Source organism: Mytilus galloprovincialis, chromosome 5 (assembly GCF_965363235.1).
Source record: "Mytilus galloprovincialis chromosome 5, xbMytGall1.hap1.1, whole genome shotgun sequence".
Lineage (NCBI taxonomy): Eukaryota > Metazoa > Mollusca > Bivalvia > Mytilida > Mytilidae > Mytilus > Mytilus galloprovincialis.
The window spans coordinates 31,485,381-31,507,729 of record NC_134842.1 but is presented as its reverse complement, the minus strand read 5'-3'; the positions used below and the strand labels follow the sequence as shown (position 1 = coordinate 31,507,729).

At 31.4% G+C, this 22,349-nt stretch overlaps 1 protein-coding gene across 1 annotated transcript; it reads left to right on the top strand.

Moving 5' to 3' along the window:
• Positions 1-6,033: 6,033 nt before the first annotated feature.
• On the top strand, positions 6,034-20,969 carry LOC143075605 (isochorismatase domain-containing protein 1-like). Its single transcript, XM_076251087.1, has 5 exons — positions 6,034-6,195; positions 10,897-10,944; positions 12,224-12,385; positions 14,190-14,306; positions 20,658-20,969. Exons 1-5 carry the CDS (start codon positions 6,070-6,072, stop codon positions 20,799-20,801), a joined length of 597 nt encoding a protein of 198 aa, XP_076107202.1. The 5' UTR covers positions 6,034-6,069; the 3' UTR covers positions 20,802-20,969.
• Positions 20,970-22,349: the final 1,380 nt, after the last annotated feature.

Here is a 22,349-nt window from a genome sequence, read left to right as displayed (position 1 = left end):
AAAAAGTTTGCAATGCGTTCAAAACTGTAAGTATGAAACAAGTATCAGTTCATATTTTTATCACTCAATTTAAAAAAATGAATGGGGGTATACTGTTTTACCTCTGTCTGGTCGTCAGTCAATCCGTCCGCCAGTCCTTCCGTTAGTCGCATATTACTCAGGTACTAAATTACAAGGATTTCTGAAATTTGGTTTCATGGTTTATATAAGTTAGTTATACACTGAGATGCGTTTTCAGATTCATCTCTCAACAACTTCATGTTTAACGAAAAAATTCAACGGGGGTTTCATCAGTAAGCAGTAGCTCTTGTTTTACACGCTTTTGAAGTTTACTGAAATCTCCTACTTAAATCACCTATAGAGGCCCGGTCATCTTTTAAGTGGAAAGAGGTTGGAATTAACTCGGCAAATATGACACAAAAACTATAATAAACCTAAAATTCGGTTCTTTGGCCAGGTTGTTGTCTTTTTGATAGATTCCGCATTTCCTTTCTCAACTTTAATAAGTTTTATTTCAATTTTTGTTTTAGTAGTTACATTTTCTAAAAGTAAACAAAATGTATGTTTTCTGCTTCCTTTCGAAAACAAATTCCTTTATTCTTAAATGGTCTGTGTTGTAGGCCCTGAAGAATCAAACAAACAAAGAAAGGAAGAAAACTCATCAGTCATTAATAGAAAATAAAAGGTGCTAGACTGGCTTGAGCTCATTCGAAAAATGATTAACAATTTTGGATGCATGTATACACGAGATTGTTTAAGCTGGTTAATCACTGTTACAATGTTGTCAAATATATGTATACTATTTAGTGGTCACAGTTCAATTTCTTTTTGTATTCATTTTCAATGAGATGCGGAATATTGTTTGACTTAAATAGAGTTGTTAACTTTGTTGAAATAAATATGCAACTCCAGTACGATAGGTTATGTACAACGACGAGCAGACAATTTTTAAATTGAAGTTTGTGAATTAATGATCAGAAGTTACTGACTGTATCAGCCGTCGTGTAAATCTCTAAAATCACGGATAGATTAGGTTAACAATCCGATTAAACACTTTCAATGGTATTTTTTAACGCCATGTAAAATCAGAAACAGAAACAAGGGCAATTTTGCAATGTTGCGTTAATTTTCAAGAAAGATAATGCTGGATATAATACAATGATCTTTAAACATGTGGCAAGGACTAATTGAGGCAGCACAAGCTGAAAAAAACATACAATTAGATCACATCAAATAATCTTGTTGTTCTTTATATTTTTTTAAATCTTAAAATGTCATACTTTACATTGAAGATAATAATGTATAAATATGACTTTAACGTTTGAATGTGGCCAAAATAACTAGAGATTGTCGTTTTTTTATTTACGTATCAACCAATTTGAACAGGATGAAATAATAAGGAACATACTCTCTAAGCGTGAACTATCCAAAGAAGGCAAATATATGTATTTATTGGGTAAATTAAATTAAAAAGGCGTGGATAAATCCCGTTCTAGATACGGAGAGCGAAAGCGAACAAAATTTTACATATACTTTTGACGACAAATAAGTTTGTCGAGATGTATTTCTAGTATTGGAGAGTCCTGTTTAAAATATTTGATTAAACACATCAACAGTAATACTCCTTTAGATAAAATGTTCAAAACACTGACCTCCTTTAATCTATATTTCATCTCGAAATTTATAGTGAATTTGATGTTGAATGAACAATTAAACTGTTTAACTGGCAAAATGAATTGATTCAATCAAAACCTGAGTCAAAATTAGTCAAGACTTAGTTGATCCATCATATAAATACAAACAGACACCACGCGTGAAATCAGAAATCAAAAACAGAAAAACACAGATGACCATGACTCAAAAACAAACAAGTAAAACAAAAAATAACACAGAAATTTGAAAATTGAGCAAGACGAACCCCACGAAAAACATATGGTGCCCTGGAAGAATCAGGAGTTTACAATTCAGTGCTTTTTTTTTAAAATTATATTTAAGATAACACTGAAAAATAAATGAAATCGATACCAAAATAAAAAGAAATTCTTATATTTGAAATCCAACAAATAAAATTATTTATTGTTCTGTTATTGTAGGAGAAAAAAAAATCGATATATGACTGACTATCTTGCTTTGTGTGTGTTAACTGGGCGATATTCGAAAAATAAGCCTAGTTCTTTGGTCACACTAAGCGTTTAGTAGATTTTGTCAAGCTAAAAAAACCTACTGACGATCAAACAGTGGTACCGTATTTCATGTACATGTAGCAGAATTCTTTCGAAACTCATCATCAATAAGATAAGTCGTTTAACATTGTAAGCAAGAGAACGATGAAACTACTTAGCAGTGGAGAGATTAGAAACAAATTTATGTTTTGTTCAAACCTTTACTATGGTATCAGAAAGTACCATTATTTCATCGTTCCTTATGATAAATCAGTAATTAATTATGCCAAAAAAAATGTACAAGTTTAAAAAGAAATAGATACTCTTCATCTTTCTCTATAATCGTTTGATATGTTGGCTCGTCCTGTAGTTATTCCTGCAGCCGGACTTGCACGTGTTAGGTAGGAACATCTATTTTCAAAAATTCGGCGCTAGAAAGGAATATCAGGCTCCATTTTGTCAAGCATCAGGAGAAGAGTAAACTAGTAAATTGTAGCAAACTTAAATCGACGTCAAAGTGTATGATTCCAACGTTATGTTGAATTTTACGTAAGAACACATATGTGTAACCAAAATTTAAATTTCTCAACTAGTTTTTCACCGATCGTTTTCAAAGTTTTTACATTAAGTTGGCATTAGTATTTTCTGTTTAATTAATAAAAAATCTGATAATTCATAATTTTGGCCATAAGGGTCGTTTTTGCTTGTCGGGCGTCATATAGATAAGACCGTTGGTTTTCCCGTTTGAATGGTTTAACACTAGTAACTTTTTGGGGGCCCTTTAAAGCTTGCTGTTCGGTGTGAGCCAATGCTCTGTGTTGAAGACCGTACCTTGACCTATAATATTTACTTTTATAATTATGACTTGGATGGAGAATTGTCTCATGGGCACTCATACCACATCTTCCTATATCTATTAGTTGTTTTTTGTCGTTTGATTGCTGTCTTATTAACGTATAACACACATCTTTTACAGTTTTAGTTCCGTTTGATGTACTTTTAAATCGTTAAATGAATTTGCCAAGAGGAAGATTAACCGAGAAGAGATGTACATAAATTTATTGTGCATTTAGTAAACAAAACAAACAAAAAACGTTTGACTTTCAATCTTTTAACTCCCCCTCCCCATATTGTTCATCTTTATTCATTCTGAAGACATGTCCCATCTAAACGAAGTCTGATTTCCAACTTACTAATAAACCCATATGCCTTTAAAAATCCTGCATCCGTCCCACGAGATATTAGATAAGATTGAGAATGGAAATGGGGAATATGTCAAAGAGACAACTACCCGACCCAAGAGCAGACAACAGCCGAAGGCAACCAATGGGTCTTCAACGCAGCGAGAAAATCCCGCACCCGGAGGTAGTTCTCAGCTAGCCCCTAAATAAAATTGTGTTCTAGTTCAGTAAAAATGGATGACACACTAAACTCCAAAACATATAAATGAACTAAAATAAAAAAAAAAAAAAAACATACAAGACTAACAAAGGCCAGATGCTCCTGACTTGAGACATGCGCAACTGAAAATGCGGCGGGGTTAAACATGTTTTGTGAGATCTCAACCCTCCCCCTATACCTCTAGCAAATGTAGAATGAAGAAACACATAGCAATACGCACAGTAAAACTCAGTTTAAAAGAAGTCCGAGTCAGATATCAGAATAGGCAACAAAAGAAACCAAGCAAAATGACAACATGTGATACATAAATTAACAAAGGACTGACATGCAGCTGCAGACCTCAATTAAACTGATTGAAAGATTATGTCTTTATCATATGAAAATCAAGTAAAATCCCTCCCGTTAGGGGTTTAACGGTATCATACCATCATAAAATAAATGAGAAGAACATAACCCGTATCATGCCAACAACTGTTTATAGAATAAATGTGTTTATTTCCGATGCAAAGACAATATGAGTGAATCAATATTAATACCAAAATATGCAATCCTTAATGACCTGTCAACAGTATCGTAACTATATCCTTTCCGTCCGAATAAGTCTATTTAAAGGTTTGAAATCAAGTAAGAGGACATTTGCCACATCTCAGCAAGGTCCGCAGTGACTGTCTTTCCAACTCGTCCAGAAAGCGATCTTTTCATTGGTGAACAAAACTATTAGCAAATTGAATTAAGGATACTAAAATCAATTAAGTGTATACTAAAATCGTTATTTATTACCTTGATTCCGCGCCAATATTTCTGTATATGCTGAATATTGCAGTATATGCTAAATTGATTTTAGGGTATCCTAAAATGATTTTAGTATATACTAAAATCATTTTAGTATATACTGAATTGACTTTAGGATACCCTAAAATGAATTAAGCATATACTAAAGGCACTGGCTACGGTTACATGGAAATGTAACAATAATAAAAATATTATTGTTACATTGGAGACTAAATGCCGGAATGCATGGTTGGGTAAGGATCTGTTTAATTACGAATGTAACAATAATTATTAAGGCTACGGTTACATAGCGTTATTGTTACATGAAAAACAGCAATGTACGATGGGACTAGTAATAAAAAATGAAGACATTTATTTTATATTTGCAATACATACATTTATTACATACAATTAATTTACTGTAATTTTTTTATTTACAATGACAATTTCTACAAATCAAGTAAGTGGTTTTTAAAGTCCGACACATTTTTGATGAACGAAATTGCGTCCTCCACGGTTACGTGTACATACAGAAGTTCTTAGTATTTAAGTTACAGTTAGCAAACATTGCTTTTGATGTATCAATTTGGGTCAAGTTGTATAGCTGTATGAAATTTATGTCTTGATTTTGTTTAAGTTTCGCCGGTTTAAAACGCATCCCAATTTTTTTTTTAAAGTTTTTCACCCTAATCAAAATTGGTTCAAAGTATAATGACAGTAATAAGAGTAGGTGTGCAGTTAAATACTTTAAAAAAGAAAAACCATTGAACTATATGTTTCGCCTTTGACACTTCTTATCTTGAGTAGTATCTTTAAGAACATCAAAAACATTAATACGTAAAACTATTCAAGTTAAACACTATTTGATTGTTGAATAATAATATTTAATATTTATCAGTATTACAAGTATTGTTTAGTACATATGAAAGAATTAAGCAAAACAACTATAGAAGATTTAAGTTTAATAAATCTAGCGTACATTGCTGTTTTTCATGTAACAATAACGTAATGTAACCGTAGCCTCAGTAATTATTGTTACATTCGTAGTTAATCGGTTCCTCACCCAACTTTGCATTTCGGTAATTAGTCACCAATGTAACAATAATATTTTTATTATTGTTACATTTCCATGTAACCGTAGCCAGTGCCTATACTAAAATTATTTTAGGATACCCTAAAATCAATTTAGGGTATGCTAAAATGTAATTTAGTATATACTGAAATCATTTTAGGATATACTAAAATCGATATTTATGACCCTGATTCCGCGCCCTCAAATGATGTTTAAAGACTTTAAAATGACCACCAGGCCTAGGTTTTTCTTTTACCATAATCTGAGACTACTATACTGTTATAGTAGTCTCAGCCATAATTAATCTTTCTACATATATCTAATCTATTTTCTCTGATCTTAAGCTGAGACTACTTACTATAACACATATAGTTATAGTAGTCTCAGTCTTAACAGTGGCGGATGCAGGAATTTTCGAAAGGGGGGGGTGCTAGCCCAGGGCAAAGGGGGGGTGCAGGGGGGTGCAAAACATATGTCCCGATTCAAATGCATTGATCGGCCAAAATAAAGGGGGGGTGCGGACCCCCGGAACCCCCCTCTGGATCCGCCACTGCTTAAGCAAGAATTCCAAAAAGAATTTTCGTCCTTTGTGTTACTTCTCGTTTTGAACTTACTAAATGTCTTTAGGTATATTTTAATCATGTGACAACTGATTCGTACAAAATGGCAACACGACGCCTTGGGAATCTTTGTGCTGATAAAACTGTATTTTTCTTATGTGACATGCAAGAACGATTTCGTAATGCCATCAAGTATTTTCCAGAAATAACAGAAGTGGCATCAAGGCTTGTAAGTGTTTCTTAAAAAACAAGATGCTACAATTTCGGTTCATGTTTTCGGTATATTTGATTATAATTTTAAAAGGTATCAGGTTCGTTCGCGCCCAATACACTTTCGCACCCTACACGTTCCCACTTCGCACGTTCGCACCCAATTTTAAATAAAATTCCAGTTGAATAATTAGAAAATCAAGATTGATGTTTTTAATTGATTTGATGTAAATACTGCATGTATATAGCTTGGTATGAGTAAAAACCATTGAAGATTTTAAATGAAAAACACAAAAGATTTAATTAAACAGCTTATAGGCCCCTTTGATCTGAAACAATGAAACAAAAAAATCATAGCAATGCACCAATACGAGAGTAGACTCCTAGGTAGGAGTGTAAAACTTCCTGGAACTTGTGTGCTATGTACATATGGACTTAATTTAAAATTAATATGACAAAGAAAAATAGTTAACAATAACATATATGGGTCATTTTCAATACACCCATGCTATATTTTTTATTTCTAATGGAAATTTCAGTTGTAATGGTTTAAATGAAAGCTTGTCGGATTTGTGATTCAGAACATTAATAATAAACACAACTAACATCTATTTTGATAAGATTAAACTGCATTTAAGACCGATTTTGGGGTTTTATGTGTGCGTACAGTGTCAGAAAAGCACATTTCAAATGATTTTTTTTTCGATTTTCTGGTCGCCTTGATATCTGCAAAAGGGACGTACTTTTTAAGAACGTTAATTATTACTCTAACGAAAAATCATAGCTTCTTTATCATTGTATGTAACATATTATCTACAAACTAAATTCAATCAGCGTACGGGAGGTTCATGTCTTTCCTGTTACCGCTACTTAAATCAGCCGTTAAATTATTCTCCCTATGAATATTGAATCAGTCAGTGTTGATTTCAAAAGTGTAAAGTAATCTTTACATTTTAAATGCCTCGTTTCTTTAACGACAGTGTAGAGAAAAGAAATTTCAAGACATTTAGTGAAAAAAATACAGTGTACTTTTTTTCATGTCTATGCTGTTACCAACAATTTTGATTAATTACACCAACAGTATGCTTGTAAAAAGTGCAATAACATGTTGGAAACCAAACTCACAATAGAAAACCATAATCACTTCACCAAAGGGAGTAGTTATTTCACAACAGCAATCAAAAAAGAAGAAATTTGTCTATCCTGTTATGTCTATCCTGTTACTATGGTTGCTATGGTTACAGTAACAGGATAGACAATTGTAGACAAAAATGTCGTTAAATTTTTTATCTTAACATATAGGTGGAAAACGAATGAAATATTTCGTTGTTTGAACTCATCTTAAGGTTATAACGTTTTAATCTTCACAATTAAGCATTTGCAGGTGCAATACTGATATCAGTAACAGGATAGATAAAAAGGTAACAGGATAGACTTTTATATAGTGATATATAAGAAACGTACGTTCCTGTTACCAATGAAATAAAGAGAAAAGTAAACTAATTTATGAGGGATTTACTTCATGTTGGGTTTGTTTGAAAGGGTGAAAAAATGCCGAACAATATAAATTGCTATCCTAGACTTGCATTACTGGTGGTAATTTTTACAACCTTTGAAAACCAATTTTTAGGGGCATTTTTCAGTACAACTTGGAAAATTGGCAAATAAACTATTATTTTACAGAATGAATATATATAGAAGTTTATTCTCTTGAAAACCATCTAATTGGCTACGTAGAACAATCTTAACATTTTATCTAAACCTTTTCTTAATAACCAAAAATTTCTTTTGAAAATGGTAACAGGATAGACAAAATATTGTACCACCCATCAAAAAATGTTTCAAGATATTCTTGGATGACATCATTAAGATTGCATCTTTTAATATGTTGTTCTTTAAGAACTGTTTGTTTTGATTTGCTTATGTGGAGGGTTGTTTGAATTTATAAGTAACTTTTAATAATTTTTTCAATTTCAAAATTCGACATTTTTTGAAAATGACCCATATACATTAAGTATATATATATTATGTATATTTTGAAACAATGAAATAAAAGTAAGCAATACACTTAACCAAAACAAGATTAAGATTTTTTCAACACAAAAAAAACACGTTGTCTCACTTTAATTTAGGACAATGACAACAAATATACTTATAGGAATACACTTGCCAAAACTTGATTACAAAGTTCTTAAACACAAAACCAATAAAAATTGGGCGCGAACGTGTAGGGGGCGAAAGTGAAAGGGGGCGAACGTGATAGGGTGCGAACATGAATGGGCGCGAACGGACCCGGATTCATTTTAATGCTCATGTGTATATCTCTAGCTTATGGTTATGATATATCCTTGATTGTATACTATGTCGGCTCTAAATAAATCTTTTTTTATTTTGTTTATTTATAGGTTGCAGTCTTGTACTTGACTGCTCCATAGGTTTACATGCAGAACAGCTGAACTTTGAAATGTTTTAAAAATAAAATGCTACATAATTTTTTTTTCATTTGCATATCAACATTGATCATGTATGTAGTAATATGAAATTGCGATAAAAACGAAAATAAAGTGGGTCTTAAAGACGAAGAATAAAAAGTTAAATAACCCTGTAGTCAAAACTATTTTTTTCTATATTCTGTTTGCTATGTAACCATGGTAACTAGGTAATGTAGGTCACACTGTTTCACCACTTCCAGTAATCTTGATATCAGTCCACTTTCCTAGTTTGAAATCCAAAAAAAAGATGCAAGATATTTTTATGCCTGCCATAGCGGTAGGGGCATTAAGTTTTACCCTTGTCGGACTGTTCCATTTTATGTGTATGTACATCTGTCCCAAAATTAGTTTCTGTTCTCTAAATTTAGTTTACCTCAACCACGTCAACCAAATTTTATGAAACTTATCCAGAATGCTTATTACCACAAAACACAGATCAAGTTTGAAATTGGTGGCTTCACTTTTACCATTCAAGAGTTATGCCCCTTAACAAATGGAAAAATTGCTAATTTTTAGTTTCCATTCTCTAAACTTTAATGTGCTTCAACCAAATGTTATGAAACTTATCCAGCATGTCCAGAGTGTTTATTACTACGAAACACAGATTATGATTTTGATGGTGTCACTCTTACTATTCTAAAGTTATGCCCCTTTACAAATGGAAAAATAGCAGATTTTTTGCTTCCGTTTAATTCTCTAACTTGAGTTTGCCTTTACCAAATGTTATGAAACTTTGACAAAATGCTTATTTATTCTACAAAACTCAGATCAAGTACAAATTTACAGTTCTTAATTCATGAGATTTTGGCCCTTTATAACTTTATATGCAAGCAGGGCATCATCTGTGTCCCATTGACACATTCCCCATTTATTTTAATGTAAATATACGTTTCAATTCAGCATAAACTTTTAATGAAACAGAAAAAATTGAGTCCAGATTTTTTTTTTAACTTGGGACTACTGAAAATTCCGAAATTATTGCAATGTTTTTATTATTGGAAACAAAGTGATTGGGTTATAATCGCAATAATTTTAACTTGCATTTTTTCTTTTTTTATTGGAATCAAACAGGATTTTCTCGATATCTCAAAAATTATAATGGCATTTTAGTTTAAGATCACACAATCTTTATAAAATTTGTAAGGAATAATTTCTGAATTTACACACTGTATTTTATTTCATTTCATTTTTAATTAATTTTATTTCACATCATTTTTTTTTTGCCATGCACTAGAAATTAAAGTGGTAATGCGACTGGTACCTATAAAGCGCACCTGTGATGATCAATGATGTAGCAAAGTATTCCACTTTATACAAATCAGTCACAACTCAACTTTCCCTTTTCCCAAGAATATTAGGAATTTTTCAGACAAACTACTGTATTCTATACAACTAAATGAGATTCACAGGTTTTATGTTCAGGTTGTTCTTGACCAATGTGCATATTCTTCTAGTCTAATCATAAGCTTAAGCATGATAAGCATAGGTTGGACCTTGCCAGAATTTACTGGTTTGATTGGTTTGTAAATGGGCGAATAAATTCCTACCTTGTTTGCAAGAATACTCAGAGTTCTAGTTTTCTGTAACAGAATTTGCACAACTTATTAATTGAAGTCGCCCCCCCCCCTTTCCCAACCCCCTTCCCAAAAGAAAAGAGTCCCAAAAGTGCATGTTTTATGGCTTTTATTCATAAAACATGGCAGATTTTTGCAGTAGTGAATTGTTTATAAATCTTGACATATGTTTCTTTTCAATTTAAAAAAAATTCTGAGTTTATGGTTTAAGATTTAGAGTTATTAATCATGTTAATTATTATTTGAAAATTTATTCTTAAAAAAGGTTGAATTTTCATGTAGTTTTAGGGCTTTTATCATTTATCATAAAACTTTGGTGACTTGTTTATGTCTATTGAAATCAGCTTCCTTTTGTTTTTTTATAACAGTCTGATATGACAAATTATTAGTTGAAAAATTGTTGAAACTGTCCAGTTACCATGGTTACAGATATGGGTGTTTATCAGGAGCAATATCATGCTTATGGCACAGCTCTTCATTTTAATCATTTTGGTAAAAATCAGCTCTTCAGAATAAAACTTTGACAAAAGAGTTCTATTCAACATTCTCCATTAGAAATGCATCTATTATATGTTACAGGCACTTGTGCATTTTAAATGTGTTAGTCTTTTTAAAAAATTCTAACTTGTAACTTTTTTTTACTATTTATTTCAGGTGCAAGCTTCAAAGCTCCTAAATATTCCTTTGATAGTGACTGAACAGGTATAACATGTATAATTAATACACAATATAATTTATTATGCTTCACGTTAAAATGCCATATATATTTTGATTGGCTCATACAAGGGTGTTAATTTACTCTATCACATGGCTGAGCAGGTGACAATTTTTTTGAATGTTACCCTCTGTCCAGACCAATCAAAAATCGATAATTCAAAGGACAATTAATGAACTGAATTTACATCAAGTAATTAAATACAATGTTTAAGTTCTACGTTTTGGCTTAGATTTTATTATTCGACTGTTAAAATAATAAAAAAAAATTAAAACATCTTGCTTGACTTTTTTTGTTTTTCTAACATGTCTAATACCCGTATAGTCCCATAACATTGTACATAATGTATGTGATGTCCTAGAAAATACTTTTAAAATAAAAGTAATCTGTAAAAGACAATAATGATAGGACATTCAGTATAATAAATTAAATAACACATAGCTGAGGGGTGATAGAGCAGATTGGTACCCCTCAAAAAGGCATTTTGAACCTTGGCTTCGCCGCGGTTGACAATGTTTTCTCAGGGTACCAATCTGCTCTGTCACCCTCTCAGCTATACTCTATTTATATAATGTTATGTGATAAAACTTGAACAAAGCGAAAGTTTGATTTAACTTGGTAATAAAAAAAAAGAGAACAAGAAAATTAAAATAAAAGATAAAGTTACACAAATCATGTTGTAAATGAAACATAATTTTCTATTATTACAGATAAAGATACTGTAGATTTATATTGAATTTTTTCGTACTAAGGCCAAATAAAAAAGTATGTGTGGTTCCAGTTACATCTGAAAAAAAGTTAGGGTAGGTAGGTAGGGATTTTTTTTATTTTATGTTTTTTTTTTTACATTGAGTCTAAGGGAGCATAATTCTGACTTTAACAGTGCTTAATGAAAAATGACAATAAAATTTTTAGGGTAGGCTATTTTTAAGCCGAAAATGTAGGGACGGTAGGGTTACTGGAACCACACATATATTTTATTTGGCCTAAGCCATGTTAGTTGACAGGTTTTTCTTGTTATTTGGTGAAATATGTATGTACTTTACTACTCCCAGTTTTCCCCCTGGTTTTAGTTCTCTTTAGATAATCCAGTTTCTTCGAATAACAAAAGGGGGACAACATTATTTAAATTTAGATTAAAGCTTTTATTTTGAATTTCATCAAAAAAGCTTTAATCAGTGTTAGAGACAATATTACACATTATAAAGCAACTTATTATTCAAGAATAATTTAAATTGCTAATTGTAAATACGATGTTCATTTCAGTATCCAAAGGGACTGGGAAACACTGTAACAGAATTAGATATTTCACATGCTGCAGGAACATTTCCCAAAACCAAGTTTAGTATGGTTTTACCAGAGGTAGAGACACAACTACAGAGCTTATGTTCTAACGATGTTCAACATATTGTACTGTTTGGTATTGAGGTAACTTTTTATGCCCCACCTACGATAGTAGAGGGGCATTATGTTTTCTGGTCTGTGGCTCCGTTCGTCCGTCCGTCTGTCTGTGGTTCCGTTCGTCCGTCCAGGTTAAAGTTTTTGGTCAAGGTAGTTTTTGATGAAGCTGAAGTCCAATCAACTTGAAACTTAGTACACTTGTTGCTTATGAGATGATCTTTCTAATTTTTAAGCCAAATTAGACTTTTGACCCCAATTTCACGGTCCACTGAACATAGAAAATGAAAGTGGGAGTTTCAGGTTAAAGTTTTTGGTCAAGGTAGTTTTTGATGAAGCTGAAGTCCAATCAACTTGAAACTTAGTACACTTGTTGCTTATGATATGATCTTTCTAATTTTAATGCCAAATTAGATAATTACCCAATTTCACGGTCCATGGAACATGGAAAAGGATAGTGCGAGTGGGGCATCCGTGTACTTTGTACACATTCTTGTTATTGAATCTTTTCCTAAGTTACTTTTCATCACAGTCTATGAACTTTCTTCATAAAAGAGGGACGAAAGATACCAGAGGGACAGTCAAACTCATAAATCGAAAATAAACTGACAACGCCTGGCTAAAAATGAAAAAGACAAACAGACAAACAGTAGAATACATGACACAACATAGAAAACTATAAAATAAGCAACACAAACCCCACCAAAAACTAGGGGTGATCTCAGGTGCTCCGGAAGGGTAAGCAGATCCTGCTTCACATGTGGCACCCACCGTGTTGCTTATGTTATAAGTTATTTTTCATTATTACAGGTGACTGTTAAATTATTTATTTTCAAAAACTGTTTTGAAGAATTTATACCAAAAAGTATTATTGTGTTGTAGCATGTTAAATTTTAGCAGGCATATAATTTATTTGTCATAGCTAAATCATAGCTAAATCATGTGTTTATGTGTTTTTCCCCTATAATTTCAAAATTCCTTGTCAAAATGAGTAATATTTATAATATAGCTTGATACTATCATGAATATTGTCAGTTATTTTCTAAAAATCCAGAAAAAGAAAAGTATTGAATATTCACAGTACTAGAGAAACAGGGGAGAAAATTTGATATTTTCTTTTAATGTTTGAGGATTATGAACACATTTCCTTATTTATTGGGATACTTGACAGATTTTATGTCCCAACTATGGGCCTGTTTTTCTGTTCTTTTGTTTGTCAGTTTGTTTTTTTAATCACCTGTATGCCTGTCCCTCTTCAGGTTAAAGTTTTTGGTCAATTAAGGTAGTTGAAATCCAATCAACTTAAAAATTAGTACACATGTTCCCTAGCTCTCTACCATGATCTTTCTTATTTTATGCCACATTAGAGTATTGACCCCAATTTCATGGTCCACTGAATATAAAAAATAATAGTGGGAGGAGGCATCCATGTACTATGGTCACATTCTTGTTTTATACTGTATTTTTGGTAACTTATTTGAAGTTTATATAAATATTGAGAAAACAATTGTATAGATTCTCTTTTTTGAACTGACTAGATAGCAAAACTGGTAGCTATGTAAGCATCTTCACTGACTTATGGCCCAGCAAAAATCACATATCATCTTCGTAGATCATACATATAAAACTATAAGAATGATTCCAATTTTCATTTATCCTTTAAAACTTGAATAATAGTGGCAGATTTAGGGGGATGGGGTAATTAATTTATCATCCTCAAAAGTTTTTAAGTAATTTTGTTCACTCCAACTTGGCATCATATATTCAATTATCAGTATTATGCCTTATAAATTCTCACAACTTTATCTTATTTTTTTTTCTTAATATTTTGTAGACCCATGTATGTGTCCAACAGACAGTGATTGATCTCCTTAACAAAAATTATGAAGTGCATATAGTGGCAGATGCCTGTTCATCAAGATCACAAACAGATAGAGTATTTGCATTAGAGGTAGGTTGTTTTCTTTAAAGCAATCTCATGACATTTACATTTATCAAAGTAAATATATGTTACAAGGCTACCATGTCAATTATTTTGCGCTTTATGTTCAGAAACAACACAGATTATGAGCCTTTATAGAAGATATGGCTTTAAATTATTTTCTTTAACAAGTATTATTTTTGCCTAATATTTTTAAAAATAAATTAATTGTAAAAAGCTAAAATTATTAGGAATACATCTTGTATAATACATTGTAAGAGTAAGAAAAATATGTATTTTTTTTTATGACGAATTACTCTTCAATATTGATTTCTTACCAATTATTACTTTATATGGGTCATTATCAAAAAAAGTGCAAATTATTTTTAAAAATGATGTCATTGTTTAAAACATTTAAAGGTTTCCCTCTATTCTATAGTATGGTAGCAACGATATTCAGAAATATGCAATGGGAAAAATGAAGAGTTCCTTCAATTTTAACCATTTTAGGTCATCCTTTGATAGAATCGTGTCAATGGTGTTTCCAATTTAAAACATACGTTTAGGTACTAAATATTATTGTTTAACATCAAACAACTGTTCCAGTTTGTTGTTTATGTTTAAATTACGACTTATTGACATTATTCATATAGCTGTGCATTCTATTCCAACATAAATTTCAGAATACATTGTCGTAAATAAGTTGGCTGTCCCAATTTTGGCCCTTGTAAATACTAAAAAATACACTTAAACTGAATATATGTAAAATGTATAAGATTAAATGATAATAATATACCTAATCCTTTGTATAGGACCTAAAGCACTTTTATTTATGAATAAAAATTTAAAAAATGTCGCATTTTTATATAGTAACACCACTGACCCTTCAGTAACTCCAATGACACAACAGTTTCACCATTGACATCACATTTCAAATTTTACCTTTATCAAGTACTGAACACAAAGCCAAGAACACCGAGCAAAAGAAAAATATGAAAAAATAGTTCTTAGGCTAAAAATTCTCAAATTATATAACATAATATCAATAACTAAAAATGTCAATAGTGTTACTAAATAGTGTCATTGGTGTTACCAGCATACATCAGTTTGTGAAAACTTTGTATATGTAATACATGATATTGGTAAAACATTGTTAAATAGGTATTGTTTTTCATAAATAATATGATGTTTCGCTTGTTAAACATGAAAGAAACCCAAACAATGCTGATTGTTATGATATATTCAGTGGTGTTACTATAACTGGTCAATGGTGTTATTTTATCAAAATGGTCTCACCATTGACAGTTACACCAATGATTTAAGGTGTATTTTAAAATTTAGTTACGAAATAAGTGCTCCATTCCCCTAATTTATATGTTGTTACTGGTGCATGTTTCTATAATCAATATATTTCATAATTCAAAGTTCAGGAAATTTTTTCAAAAATGATTTTTATGAGGGTACACTATGGACACTATTTTCATTTATGATATAGCTTTTACTTACTTTTAAGATTTTTTCACTAAATTTTCAACAATAATGTTTGTTTTCTTTTGCATAACATGCTCACAGGTAACATTGCTAAGGGAGAAACTATTGCAACTGCTGAAATCTTGAGAAAGATAACTCTTACCCTTCCAATTTGTCTTTTGGTTACACCATTGACGTTAAAAATGAGACTTTTCCTTTTGGTGAAATTTTTTATTATAAAACCAACACACACCTCCCAAATCATTAAAGAATGTTTGTAAGGAAATCAAGATGCAATAAAAAATGATAAATCCTAAAAACAAATGATATGAATAATAGTCCTATTTCAGGTCTGAAAGGATTTATAGTAAAAAATAACAGTTGATTCTGGCTATGTCAAGGGGTTTAAGAAAACAATAAAGATGTTTTTATAACATTTCACACTGTAAACTGTATATAGTGTATCACAAAACATTCATATCTAACATATGAAAGTGTTATGTTGATACATTTTGATATATGTTGATGTCTTTTGACTTAAACATACCTAATAACATGGTTTTGCATGTTGTTTTGATAATGACCCATATACATGTATATATAAAAAAGAAGATGTGGTATGATTGCCAATGAGACAACTATCCACAAAAGACCAAAATAACACAGATTTTAACAACTATAGGTCACCGTACGGCATTCAACAATGAGCAAAGCTCATACCGCATAGTGAGCTATAAAAGGCCCCGATAAGACAATGTAAAACAATTCAAACAAGAAAACTAACGGCCTTATTTATGTAAAAAAATGAACGAAAAACAAATATGTAACACATGAACAAACGACGACCACTGAATTACAGGCTCCTGACTTGGGACAGGCACATACATAAATAATGTGGCGGGGTTAAACATGTTAACGGGATGCATATTATCTTGAAACGTACCGTATAGAGGGTTATTTTTGTGGGTGTCAAATTTTGTTTTTTTTATTTTGGTAGATTATTAAATCCCTACTAAATATTTTGGGGGATACTGAAATTGTTGCATATAAGATACTGAAAAATTGAGAAACAAGTTTATTGATTTGTTCACAGAATTGAGGTCTTATTTAATGATCTTGACCGGAACTTTGATGTACTTACTAATTAGGTTATACAATTATCAAGACTGATTTACAACTCTAATGTAATTACCTGATAGAATACCCTACTCTCCTAATTTGTTTGACACTAATTGATAAGGATATATGTAGGATTAAATAGTGTCCCCCATGAAATGATGTCCCATTGCAAGTACAAAATCTCACAGTAATGACCTGTGAAATTGTGTCCAAGTACTAGAGACAATTTTTCACTAAAGGAGACACTATTTTATAGTTTACAAATGTGATATTATGCCCTGTGAACCAAATTTCACAGACGAACTGTGAAATATAGTTCAAGAAGACACAATTTCATGGGACACTTTTTTGGCTTACATATAGTCAGAGACCACAATTGTCGTCCCTTGATTTTTATTTTCCACAAATATAGTCCCTAGTGTTGACGGTGGGTTACTTTCCATTAATTTTTATACCCCTTCCAAATTTATTTCTCCATGTTTAATGCCTCAAATTGCAAGTAAGGGGGGGGGGGGGGGGGGAAATTACACTGTAAAAAAATTTGGGTCCAGAATTTTAAAGGAAAGTAGTGATTTGGTCCAGCTGAAAAAGGTTAAAAATAAAAACTTCAGAAGCTGTCAAAAGATTTCAAGACGCCCTCAACATAAAATTGTCCATATTTTGAGTTAGAGCCGATGAAGTTTTCTATAATTTTGATATAATTTGTCCCAAAAGTAGGACAACACACTGTAAAGATTTCATTGAGAAAGCGCAGGTGGGATTGTTTTGATTTTCATTTATGTTCTAAAAGAAAAATGCACTACGAAATAGTTCTGGTCTCGGACCTAAGATACACATGTGACAGTCATTTTATAAAATACATGTATGTTCAATGCCCTTTTTGTTGATGTTGTTAAAACTAACCTATACCCTACCCACAAAAGCTTAGGCAGCAACCATTTGATTTTCTGGGGGGGGGCTATGGTTTTTTTTGGAAAAAAAAGTTTGTTTCTAGTTTTTGGAGAAAAAAAATAATTTGTTTTTGATTCTGAGAAAAAAAAATTGTTTGTTTCACCCTCAGCTGCCACTATATGTAATGCTAAAATTGAAAGAAAAAAATTGTTTTCAACTTGTCGCGAAAAAAATAGATTGTTTTTCGCCACAGGCGAAAAAAAAAGTTTGTACAGAAAAAAAAACCATAGCCCCCCCCAGAAAATCAAATGGTTGCTGCCTTAGTTACTAGAAAGTAACGAATCTAGGCATTAATTCTAGCAGAGTTTATTTTGTTAGTTTTCTTTCCTCCGCTAAAAAAAGCGAAAATGTACACAGCGCAAAAATAACCCGCTATTCGCAGTATAATGGATTAAAGAAACTGTAAATAGAATACCATAAACGATAAATAAGACAGGATATACAAAATGCCAATACGACTGAAATCATCATTCCGCGCATTAAACCTCAAATGAAGATTAAGTGAAATATGCAATAAATATTTAATTTGAAAAAAAAGGAATTTGACATTTTTGTTCCTAAATTTTTTATACGACCGCAAATATTTTAATTTTTTGGTCGTATATTGCTATCACGTTGGCGTCGTCGTCCTGCGTCGTCGTCCGAATACTTTTAGTTTTCGCACTCTAACTTTAGTAAAAGTGAATAGAAATCAATGAAATTTTAACACAAGGTTTATGACCACAAAAGGAAGGTTGGGATTGATTTTGGGAGTTTTGGTTCCAACAGTTTAGGAATTAAGGGCCAAAAAAGGGCCCAAATAAGCATTATTCTTGGTTTTCGCACAATAACTTTAGTATAAGTAAATAGAAATCAATGAAATTTTAACACAAGGTTTATGACCACAAAAGGAAGGTTGGGATTGATTTTTGGAGTTGAGGTCACAACAGTTTATGAATTAGGGGCCAAAAAGGGGCCCAAATAAGCATTATTTTTGGTTTTTGCACCATAACTTTAGTATATGTAAATAGAAATCTATGAAATTTAAACACAAGGTTTATGACCATAAAAGAAAGGTTAGGTTTGATTTTGGGAGTTTTGGTCCTAACAGTTTAGGAATAAGGGCCCAAAGGGTCCAAAATTGAACTTTGTGTGATTTCATCAAAAATTGAATAATTGGGGTTCTTTGATATGCCGAATCTAACTATGTATGTAGATTCTTAATTTTTGGTCCCGTTTTCAAATTGGTCTACATTAAGGTCCAAAGGGTCCAAAATTAAACTTAGTTTGATTTTAACAAAAATTGAACCCTTGGGGTTCTTTGATATGCTGAATTAAAAAATGTACTTAGATTTTTAATTATTGGCCTAGTTTTCAAGTTGGTCCAAATGGGGGTCCAAAATTAAACTTTGTTTGATTTCATCAAAAATTGAATAAATGGGTTCTTTGATATGCCAAATCTAACTGTGTATGTAGATTCTTAATTTTTGGTCCAGTTTTCAAATTGGTCTACATTAAGGTCCAAAGGGTCCAAAATTAAACTAAGTTTGATTTTAACAAAAATTAAATTCTTGGGCTTATTTGATATGCTTTATCTAAATATGTACTTTGATTTTTGATTATGGGCCCAGTTTTCAAGTTGGTCCAAATCAGGATTCCATATCAAGTATTGTGCAATAGCAAGAAATTTTCAATTGCACAGTATTGCACAATAGCAAGAAATATCTAATTGCACAATATTGTGCAATAGCAATTAATTTTCAATTGGAGTTATCTTTCTTTGTATAGAATAGTAGTTGATAATATATGTTGGAAATTTGCCAGACATGACTATGATGTCATTTTCTATTTTTATTTGCCAATAACTTTATGTAAATAACTTCATTGGAAATTTGCCAATATAAAATGTTGCTGATGAAGCTTTTTTTCCTTATCTTATCTAAAATGTTTTTAGATAATGTATGTTGGACATTTGCCAGACATGACTATGATGTCATTTTCTATTTTTATTTGCCAATAACTTTATGTAAATAACTTCATTGGAAATTTGCCAATATAAAATGTTGCTGATGAAGTTTTTTTTTATTGTTTTATACAATAAACAATGTATATTCACTTTTACTACCAACCAATCTTTGCCATTCAGTGATAACAAGCACTTTATTTTACATTTTAATATTTTATGATGTATTTAAAAGAGTAGTTATTGTTGCAAACTCCATTAGAAATTTGAATTGATATCAGTTTTGGAAAAAGGGAAACGGGGATGTGAAAAAAAAGGGGGGGGTTTAAATTTTTCTCATTTCAGATTTCATAAATAAAAAGAAAATTTCTTCAAACATTTTTTTGAGAGGATGAATATTCAACAGCATAGTGAATTGCTCAAAGGCAAAAATAAACTTTTAAGTTCATTAGACCACATTCATTCTGTGTCAGAAACCTATGCTGTGTCAACTATTTAATTTTAGATTTAAAAAGTTTGAAGAAGAAATCTTTAATTGATTTGTAAAATCTTGACATTTGTTTTGTGTAAAAAAAACCCATGTAATGTCAAAAATTTGATCACAATCCAAATTCAGAGCTGTATCACGCTTGAATGTTTTGTCCATACTTGCCCCAGCTGTTCAGGGTTCGACCTCTGCGGCCGTATAAAGCTGCACCCTGCGGAGCACCTGGTTTTAAACCGTTGAGAGACTCGAGCAATTAGGAGCCTCAAGCCTTTTTTTTTATCTGATATTTTTTTTCAAGCAGCTTCAATTACAAATTAAAAACTTTGCTGTATTTATACAAACTGGTTAAGGTTTTCTTTTACTTTTACTAATAATGTTTTTATATGATCTGTCACCTTTTTTTTTCTTCCAGAGATTTCGTCACATGGGAGCTACAGTAACAACAAGCGAGGCTGTACTACTACAGTTAATAGGTGATAAAGATCATCCACAGTTTAAAGCAATTCAAAGTCTTATAATGAAAAGTGCTCCAGACACAGGACTTGTAAAACTTTAACATTAAACAAGGAATTTTTATATGTACATTATAATTGTGTAAAGAGGGGGGGAGGCATTTTGAACATTTGCCTTGTCTTTGAATGGGTACAATGCATCTTTTTGTTATAAGTTCTGTACTATTGTTGATGATTTTATGAATTTTCTATAAAATGCTTTTGTATAGTCACCAGCAATCATTCTATTTTAAATACAACCAAAATTGAATGTTAACATTATCAATTTTCACCTCTACATTATGATGATCAAATGGACACTCAAATAGTGAGAGGAAAGGCGTGTTGAGAGTTTGATATAGGCATCATCAAATCATTATTCTAATGAAATTTTTATGCAACAGATTTTTTTATTGGCTAAAAGTTACCGTCAAATCCACAGTTGACCAGGCGTAACTAAGGAGGGACCCGCCATTTTGAATTGATTGATCAACAAATGTTCCATTACTACAATAATATCGGAAATAAGATAACACCTACCTCGAATTCGCCTTTTTAATGTAATTTTATCCGAATTTGAATCGTACAGGTAACGTATTGACCTCCAGTTTATAAGTTTTTATTTGTATGACGTCATGTTTTGACGGTCCCAAATCTCCGTTTCACTGTCTCCGCTACGTGTCACCAGTAAAACTGCATTTGCTACCGTCAAATCACCAATTGACAGTGGTAACTCTTCAAGTACAGTACTGTTTTTCCTTAATTGAACCAGTAACAACAATTATATAGAGTACGTGTACTCCATTGATTTAATTCATTTCATGTGATAAATCATTTGTAATAAATTAAATTGTTTTGGTTAATATCATGCATACACAAACTTGTAAAATATACATTCATACAGACTAATTGCCATAACAGTTAAAAAACAAAGTGCTCTTCCTGCACTGGTATTTGGGCAAGTTTGACAGATTCAGAGTTTATTAAAGTCTCACCACATACAACATGATTAAAACAAGATACAATGTACAATTATAAAATTAATTATACAGTAAACATAGTTAAAACAATTAAATACATGTATGTGCCATTCTTAAAAGAATTATGAGAGACTATTAAAATACAAATAATACTTATTCATTTTATAAAATACTACAAATACAGTAGTTAATGATATAAAATACTGTTTCTTCTTGTTAAAATGTTATTGCAGGTTTTGGCAACAATATTACAAATATTGGTATTTTTAAACATACATGTATATATAAATTTTTCTTCATCAGACAAGTTTAAAAACATATCATTATGACACAATATATCAATAAAAAGAGCATGTCTTAGATCTTTATACAAGGGACAATTTAAAAGCACATGTTTTTCATCCTCTAAAATATTGCAGTTAAAACAGACTCTTTCGTCTAGATTTTTTCTTTCATATCAACCAGTTTCAATTTTTAATGGTGCTACACCACATCTAAACTTTGAAAAAGCACTACGATGGCGCTGTGGCATTTTCTGTAGCAAATATTGCTCAGTGTTATAAGTATGTTTAAAAAGTTTATATGTTCTCAATTTACAACCGGTACTATATGAAAAAATTCTTGTACACCAGT

Excerpts from the sequence above, each read along its gene's own strand:
- LOC143075605 (XM_076251087.1), top strand. The coding sequence starts at position 6,070 with ATGGCAACACGACGCCTTGGGAATCTTTGTGCTGATAAAACTGTATTT. Across the intron at positions 6,196-10,896 it reads CAGAAGTGGCATCAAGGCTT|GTGCAAGCTTCAAAGCTCCT; the intron begins GTAAGTGTTTCT and ends TATTTATTTCAG. Across the intron at positions 10,945-12,223 it reads CTTTGATAGTGACTGAACAG|TATCCAAAGGGACTGGGAAA; the intron begins GTATAACATGTA and ends TGTTCATTTCAG.